We start from the raw sequence: 8,987 nt of genomic DNA, 5'->3' as shown, positions 1-8,987 counted from the left end.
TTTATTTGGTGGGAAAGGGCTTAGCAACAAAAGAAAAGCACACACTGGCACCTAGACTGCACAAGTAAACTCGACACAGGAAAAACAGAAACATGAAAGAGAACAAATGTAATATGTAACAAAACAAGAACCGGGAACTAGAATTAACGAACTCAGATGCACTAAAGAAAACAAAATTAAAGACTGAACTAATATAGAACTAAAATATGAAAATCTCTTAAAATCAAAAGAATCACAATACCACAATAAACTGAAAAACCCTGCTGAAGACCCAGAGCATGACACAAACCAGTCACCTTTAATGTGTCTTCACTTTGTAGCATGGGAGAGAGGCGACCCACCCATGAATAAATATCTCAAACCATACTGGATTTATCTTCTTCATTGTCTCCTTCCTAACTCAGCCATCATCATTACACAAGCCAAAGTACTGGACACTCAAAAGTAAATTCATTAGGTGTTCAGATATCATAGCAGTGAAGATTATTACCGTAGTTGCTGTGACTAAAATCACCCCACCCCTCCTATTAATTTCACCCATTTGTCTGAGTGAATAAAATGTTGAATCAAATTTTTTCCAGATAATTAATATCTCTGCCGTGAATAAGTTATATGAGTCAATTTAATGTTTTAGCTGTTATGAGTATTAAAAAAAATTCCACCTTCCTTAAATTTGTTATAATGGAGGAAATTGTCCTCAAAGTGCAAGAGTTTTTTTTTTTCTATCAGGTGTTTAACGTGCTCTTTAATGCTGTAAAATTTGACACTTTTGCCTCAAGATGTCATTGGAGGAACTGCAGTTTTTGGCACTTTGGAATTGGCTTTACTTTTCAGCACAGTATGATGTGTCTTTGACAAATAAACAATTCTAAAAGTTCAGTCAATAAATGTTTGTTGCTTAGTGCTCAAATTTGACAGCTTTATATGAGGCTAATTCTGTAAGTTTATAAAATTAAATACTGTAAATTAATTTCTTTTTTCTTTTTGCTTGTTTGTGTTTTTATGGTCAAAAAATACTTTTTACATTTTTTCATTTTACATATTACATTTTTTCTTCAGCTTGTACACTGCTTCCACTTTTCTTTCCCCAAGAGCTTTAGGTCACCTGCTTCACAGAAAAACAAAAGGCGTATAGTGAAAATTACTCTGAGAACATATAGACAGGATGAAGCAATCAGTTAATATCCTCAAAGATGAGAAAAGTTTATTTTGGTATTTGTATCACCATCGTTTGTTTGTTGTTCTTGTTTGTTTTTACCCCCTTGCTCTAAGTTGATTAATTCATTGACCTTGTGTGGTCCTGTTCCCTCGCTTTGTTGCCATCCAACTACAATTCTCTAGTACGAATGCCATTCCAGTGTTGTTGCTGTAGATCCTAGTGGTGTTCATCAGTAAATCAATGTCACATTTACTCCTGTCATCCATATAAAGGAGGTGGGAAACAATTCATTCATTTTGTAGTTGGTATCTGTAGCCAGTCTTGTCAATGATTTGGCTGACATGGTTTAGGTCTTCATCCCAGTCGATATGTATTCCCGATGAAGGCTCTTACAGTATGGTCCTGTTGATCTTGTAAAGTTCAAGGCATTCCAGGATCCATGTGTGAGGCATTGGCTTTTCAGTAATCAATCATTGCACAGGTTGGTCAGTCTGGTGTTGCAGTCTCAGGTAACTGCTCTATCTACCAGTAGCTGGTGTTTTGCCCCTCTGGTGTTTCTACCATTTCCTTTCTGTTCCATGTGCATGATTATTATACATAAGTCTACTATGATGCCTGACAGGAGCTTCCATATGGTACTGAGGAAGGTTATTGGCTGGTAGTTGGATGGGACCAGTCCCTTCTGGGGTCCTTAGGGATCAGGACTGTTCCTTTAGTTAGCCATTCTGGGTATCGCTCATCAACTAGCAGCTGGTTGATTTGTACTGCCAGACACTCATGGAATGCAATCAGCTTCTTCGGCCAGTAGACTTCCCCTAACCCTGTTCAGGGAAGTTGCTGTGGTCTGCTCTTAGATCCACTGAGCATTGCCTAATGGGTTGCACCGTTCACCCATATAATCTTCCAGTATTGCTCCGTCTCCAGCCTTGGTTGTGTTGAGTTCAGCACGCAGTTCTGGAGGCCAACCGTGAAGCCAGCAGCGGCGATTAGACAGTTCATGGGCCGGCCGTGTGCAAAGTGAAGCTGCAGTGGTGTGGGCAAAGCAAATCCGGTGGCTGACCGCCCGGAAAGTACCAGTCATGTAGAAACCGTTCCGCAGGCCAGCCGTGTGGAAAGCAGCGGCAACGAGAAAACAGGTCCAGAGGTCAACCGTGTGGGAAATGGCGTAGGACAAGACGATGCAGAGCCAGACAAAGCAGGACCAGATGGTGGCAGAGCAGCCCCAGGCACCTGAACGGCCGACACCAGGGCTGCTGTAAGTGATGGATATGATGGCTGTTGAGCTGGCGTTTGAGCTGATGCTGATGGTGGCACTGATGGCTGGATGGACCCTCCTGAGCCTCCAGAAGGAACAGAAGAAAACTGGGCAGGCTCACCAGAGCCCCCAGCCAGCACTGACGGAGGCATGGAAGCCGTGGACAGCTGGAGTGACTATCCCCAGACCCCAGCAGAGACAGAAGGCTGGAGCGGCTCTCTAGTGTCTCCCACGGCAACAAATGGCTTGCATGGCTCTCCAGGGCACCCAGCAGGAACAGAAGCAGGACCAGCACCTGCGAGACCTCTGGTTGAGGCGGAGCAGGCTGGAGCTGTGCAGACCATTTGCTCTGCTCAGGCAGCAACAGCAAAAAAAAAAAAAAAAAGTCCACTGCTCCCTGGGTAAACTCACTGGAGATTCCAGCAGAGAATGGAGGTGACTGGGTTGGCTCTCCTGCGCTCTCAGCGGAGACAGGGAGCTGAGACGGCTGGCTGAGCTCCCAGGTGAAACAGGCTGTGCAGACGCTGTTCCCTCCAGGGGTGCAGAATCAGCTGAGTTTGGCAGCTCTGCCTCTGGGGAAGCCCTAGGGGAAGTTTCAGTCTTTCTAAAAACCATTTCTTTGTTTTTGGCAACAGAAACAGTCTAGGTAGAAATTGTTTCTTGCTCAGAATGAGCAGGTGTCCTGGCAGATTTATTTTCTTATGTATCGATCACTTTAGTAATTGTAAAATCACTTTCTCACTTAGTTATATGCATTTAGAATAACACCACAAATGGGCCTTATGCTGTATCACACATACACACACAAAGCGGGGCCATTGTAAGTTCATGGGAGACATTAAACAGATAGTGAGACTCCTACTGCTTATCAGTGATGTAAATCTAAAGGTGACGCCAAGGCAGGAATCAAGGTCACAATTCTCTCTCTGTGAGGAAGAAGGTTTTAAGGATGGGGCTGAAGGTATAGCCCCCCGTGACATGGGCTAACATGTAAGAGTTGTGGAATGTTCTTTGTCTGTGTGTGTGTATATAAGATGTGAGGCAGCTATTAGCAGAGAACACCCTAGTGTTTGGCTGGGATGTTTTTGTCCACATTGCAATGTGTTTATTAAACCCACTTTAAATCAAGCTCACTGGGTGTGCTGCAGATTATTGTTAAAACTTCCATAACACAGGTGAAAAACATTCCTTAACATTCTCAGACTTAGAGTTAACTGTTCTGGTCATCATAACTCCAGGCTCAGGAGGAGCAACATGAAAACAGTCCTTTAAATCCTCAGAGCAGGAGTTAGCAGTCTCAGACATTGCAGTTTTAATATCACCTGGCTCCGAAGAAACTGTTTTTAAACCCTTTGAGGTTAACGTAGCAACAAAACAACAAAACAACAGGATTTACAGACTCAGGGTTAAAAGGCTCCGAAACACATAGCTCTACCTCAGAATATACTGACTTCAAATTTTCAGACTTTGGAAAAACAGGAGAAGAACACACTTCCTCAAACATGGGTTCAAAAACAGGAAATGCAGTCTCTGCATACCAACTGGGCAGTACGACAGTCCATGGTAAGTACTGCTTTGGCCTCAACATTAACAGTTTGTGATATTGTGATAATAAGACAACAACACATAATATTAACCATGGGACAGTAGCAGATAATGCAAAATGATATGAACACAGAATCAAAGCTTAATTGAGTAAATCTCTCAGTGGACCAAAGAATACTCAAGTGCCACTCTGACATGTGGGATGACATATGGGGTTGCTTGCAAAAATAGGTGCATTGAGTACAGCAGTAATTACAAGAGATAACACTCTGTGGTAGACATGATGTCTAACAACAATAAACTCATTAACTAAACTATAGTCTGTAAAGTAATGCTTTTACACTGTTTATTGCTACAATGTTGCGACTCTTGCACAGGCAGTGGTAACAAAGTATTGGCATGGTTGAATTTATTCTGAATGGAAACAATAAACACAAAGCTGACAAGGTAAACCTAGTAGTTTCATGAATAAGTCTGACTCTGAAAGTCAGAAAGACTTTCATGCAGCATCCACTAAACACTCAGCTGCCAAGGAAAGGAGGAATTCCTATTGGTCCCTGTGGGGATCAGGATTATTCCATGCAAATAATGCAAGGCCAGCCCATGCATTATTTGCATAGGAGGGCTTTTAAACAATTCTTTTTGACAGAGGCAGCGCCATGCTTATACCAATCTGCTATCACTAAAGAGAGGAAACAAGAAATCAATAATTCACAGAGGACAGTCTTACATCTAGGGTTGAAATGATTTATTTGAGTTACATGGCAGACAACAGGTTACAGGGATATATGTGTCATTTTCCTGAACATACAGTAAATAACACAAAGGATATCTATTGATTTTCTGAGTAGCTTATTTGGATTTACTTTGTGAATGAACAAAAGTTAAATAAAATAAGAACAACACAAAAATCAGTAAAATAAAGTTTATAATGAAATCAACTTTTTGTGTGACTGTGATGGCAAAGCAAAATCACGCAAAGAGTAACTTAATATTTTCATTTTCTATGCCCCTCACACGTTGGTTACAGGTCAGGATTATAAGTCATTCAGGTAGTCCTCTCCATAGTCAATGATCTTTTTCAGTACACTCAGTATCAGTGAATCCACGTCATTATTCGTATCAGTTTCTTTGTGGTAGTTCTTCACGAGGAAGATGCAGTTCAGTGGAATACCCAGGTTCATGTTTACTGTTTGTATCTAAGTTTAAACAATATTGCATTTTAAAAACTGAAACTGTATTGTTGCACTAGTCACATAATTATAAATTACTTCTTGAATTATTTGTATGATTCCAGCTGAGGTTTCTGTACAAATATACTGAAATGTACAGCTGAATTACAGATGTTACATTCATGTGTAAACTGTCTACAAGCTCATGAAAGTTACTTCTTTGAACATACCAGCTGATTCAAGTGCTTGCTCCTGTAGGCGTTCGTTATGTCTTTTTTGACTTCAGGACAGGCTTCATCAATTTTAGTCATGATGGCTATTTGTGGGATCCCTGCCAATACAGAAACCAATGCAATCATTTTATCTCATGTTTTTCTACTATTTGAAATTAATACGTAATAAATGCTCATTAAACAACATCTGCTCTCACCTTTGTCACGAGCATGTAGTCTGACATCTTTCATCTTCCTCCAAGTTTCATCGTCGATCATGCTCACTGTGTCGGCAGGAATAACAAAAACCAGAATGTGGGCTTTGTCATCTAAAGTAGGAGAACTGTTGTAGTCAGGATCCGATTCACGCAAGAGAGATTTGGGTTTGAACTGGGAAAAAAAGCAAAATCACTTACTAACCTTAACCTTGTTGAATGACACAGTTTCTGTATCACAGACTGTGTACAAGCAACTGAATGAAAACATCATACCGTGTAACCTTCTTTGACATGTCCACTAATGGCAAGTTTGATGTCTTCCACATGAATTCCTCCCTCAGCGCCCCTCTCAAGCCCCATGGTGTCAGTGAAGACAAAAGGGTAAAAAGTTTCTGGATTTCCTTTCTGAATTTTAAATGTCCTGTACTGTAAATAAAAAATGTGGTGTTGTTATATTAGTGCCAGATACTAAAGATCCTGAACAGTTTTCAGAATAATTTACACACTAGTTGTACCAACTATTTTTCACTCTACAGTGCGCTCCTGTAGTCCTAGAAAACCTCAAAGGAAATGAGTGTGTTTTCATGCAAGCCTCTAATAGAAACTATGATAAGAATAGATACATCCTCATACATACTGCAATAGTGAAACTGACACCAGAGTTTGCTGCCAAAGCTCGAATTGCGATTTTGCCTCTTAAAACACTGTCGACAGAGTTGATGAAGCTGGACTTTCCAGCACCTGGTGGTCCATGAAGCATAATTCTGAGATGCTGGACATCTTTGTGAGGCTTGTAATCTCTGACAAGCTGCAGTTCTCGCTCTCTTTCACTGTTCATTTAGAAAATTACAATAGGATTTAGTGTGCACTTACAGTTTACACAACAGTGTTATGAAGAAACACAAAATAACACAACAAACAAACAAAACACTTGACGGGTGTACTACTGAGACAGGCTGACATCTGTTTTCTACTACCTGCAATTTAAGAACTTGAACTGTGAATTGTGAAATGACCAAATAAGCATTTCTGTGTCACCATGTGAAACTATGTGACTTCCTGTCTCATTGTGACTCGGGAGTTTGTGCTGCTGTAACAATTTGAATGTATGAAATGTATTCCTTCAGCAGATATACAAATTGTGAATCTAGAATTAACACAGAGTTGGTGAAATTAAAGGGTTAATCTTAATAATTCTAGTACACCTCTCTAAGGAACACACTCTTAATACTCACCCCCATGGTATGCTCCTCTCTTCTACCTCTAACACTTTAAAGTGAAAATGTAAATTGTATGAGTCACACTGGAAGGGCAATGTTTTAAATTAATTACCAATCATTATGTGTTAAGGCTGTTACACACTGAACGCATTGCGTTTTTGAGGACAATTCCTCCTCAATAAACGCACTGTGAAAACCAAAAATGAAGCTGACGTCAAACGATGACGAGCTGAGAAAAGTAAGAAGCTAAGAAAACAGCAGCAGGGAGAATTTAACGGTTGGATCCAGAAGCTGAAGCTGTGTGTTTGTATATAGTTCAGGATGTCAGTGGGGCAGTTTGAGGCGAGGCAGGAAAATGATTTTAGAGAGCTGCATTGTAAAGCTGTGTGTCTGAGGTAAATAGTATCACTTAACTATTTCCATTTGGTTGTGTTTTTAGTATGAATTCCATGTGAGTTAAGTGCATTGTCTAACGCAGTGGGCTGGTTGGTCAGATCTTTTTATTCAGATCCGAAAACTCAGACAAATCGATCTTGGTTCGCAAAAATAAATGAATAAATAAATATTCTGTGATTTACCCAGGGTTTCAGTAAAGCTCTCCCTGTACTCAATACCACCTCACCCAAAGTTCCAGTCCAGGAATTTTGTTTACACTTCCTGGAGTTCTGCAGCTCAAACGGTCAGTGTGAACAGCTGCAAAAAGAACAGATGAGTCCAAAAAATATTTTTAAGGTAGGAAATATTTGCGCAGATTTTACACGTCTGGTGTGTAAAAGCCTCAAGTTTTGTCTTCAAGATTTTGTACCATATTTTAAATATCTTACGAGAAGGTGGTGAGCGATTACCTGCGATTAAAAAATGACAAAGTGAAAACATGTTAGCAACACTTTCCATATTCAGTTCAGTTCTATTAGATTTTAAGTCAAATGAAATGTTATTTTTGCCACTTTCAAATCAAAGCACGTATAGTATAGTAACTACTAAATTATGAAATAAATTTGCAGACAACTATAACAAATTCAGATCAAGACCACTCCATTCTCCAGCATTTCCTTATTTCAAAACTATTTGTTGAGTCAAGTCAAGCCAGTTTTATTTGTGTAGCTCAATATTACATGTTAAACCCCTGAAGGCTTCACAAATACGACAATATAGGGCAAATCAAAAAAGAAGAATGAAGAAAACCACCAACAATGAATATGATATGAAAAAAACTTGCTTACCCGAAAATATATTTTTAATTTTCTGCATGTTTTTGTCATCAACTATGTGTAAATTAAACAAACAGAACAGACAGTAAATTAAAAAAAAAAAAAAAGTAAATTCTTTTAATTATTCTCAAAGCTATATTCTTTTAACTTGACACATATGAACCAGATTGTCAGATTGCTCAGTCCAGTCAATTTAATAATTTAATAACTGGATTTCTTGCACTGGATTATTAACACAATGTTACCATACCTGAATGTCCAACTGTGCTGTGAAGTTGTCGTCGCTCGGTTTTTTGTTCACACTGATGTAGATGGTGTGTGACTTTGGATTTATAAATGTCCTTTCACTTTCTTTTCGGGTCATGTGACTTCTATTATTCTCTCTAGCTGATGGCAGTCTACTCTAGTTGTAGCTGCATAGCTTCTTAATTTGTATGTGTCACTTACATCTATTTCTTAAAATTAAAAACCTGCTTCTGTTATAATTCTTGGTTTTGTACCAGCGTTTTCAGTTTTAGCCTTTGTTGCAGTTTTCAGTTTGAATATTACCCTTTTGTCTCCGCTCCAGTTGTGTTTTCATTCTGATTTAGTATTCAGTTTTCTTTGTTAGTTATTCTCATGTTTTTCTTCTGCTGTATGCTCCTGGTGTTTTTGAGAATCTTCTGTGTTTTGGTCTGGCTTTTTGTATATTAGTTTTGTTTAGTTTCCTTTAGAACTTATTATATCCTCTGTAGTTTCTGTTTATAAGGTGGTTCATCTACTTGATTTTATTATTCCAAGTTACCTTCTTTTATGATCCTTTTCTGTTTCCTACTTGTGTCCCTGTATCTGTCTTGTCTCTTTGTGCCCCGATTGTTTGTTTCCCTATTTCGTTGTGTCCGTTGTTTTCTCATTCAGTCACATCTCCCTTCCTGTTTGCTGCATGTGTGTGTTTGTTAGTTCCTGCTTTACTCTGATACTCTCATGAGCTTGATATTGAGTTTTGCTTCCCCGTC

At 39.3% G+C, this 8,987-nt stretch overlaps 1 protein-coding gene across 1 annotated transcript; it reads right to left on the bottom strand.

The window, feature by feature from the left end:
- Window positions 1–4,996: 4,996 nt before the first annotated feature.
- LOC134621147 (interferon-induced protein 44-like) lies at window positions 4,997–8,356 on the bottom strand. The gene is made up of 7 exons (XM_063467584.1): window positions 8,243–8,356; window positions 6,797–6,864; window positions 6,199–6,391; window positions 5,835–5,987; window positions 5,562–5,733; window positions 5,362–5,462; window positions 4,997–5,158 (listed from the first exon to the last, which is right to left on the bottom strand). Exons 1-7 carry the CDS (start codon window positions 8,354–8,356, stop codon window positions 4,997–4,999), a joined length of 963 nt encoding a protein of 320 aa, XP_063323654.1.
- Window positions 8,357–8,987: the final 631 nt, after the last annotated feature.

The sequence above is a fragment of the Pelmatolapia mariae genome, linkage group LG23, assembly GCF_036321145.2.
Source record: "Pelmatolapia mariae isolate MD_Pm_ZW linkage group LG23, Pm_UMD_F_2, whole genome shotgun sequence".
NCBI lineage: Eukaryota > Metazoa > Chordata > Actinopteri > Cichliformes > Cichlidae > Pelmatolapia > Pelmatolapia mariae.
Note: the sequence above shows the minus strand (reverse complement) of the source record. Positions and strands in the feature narration are given on the sequence as shown.

Bases quoted from the DNA above. Each gene is read 5' to 3' on its own strand.
- LOC134621147 (XM_063467584.1), bottom strand. From the start codon at position 8,356: ATGACCCGAAAAGAAAGTGAAAGGACATTTATAAATCCAAAGTCACAC. The intron at 6,392-6,796 runs GTGAGTATTAAG...CTAAATGAACAG, and splicing joins GAGAGGAGCATACCATGGGG to TGAAAGAGAGCGAGAACTGC. The intron at 5,988-6,198 runs GTATGTATGAGG...TTTTATTTACAG, and splicing joins GTGTCAGTTTCACTATTGCA to TACAGGACATTTAAAATTCA.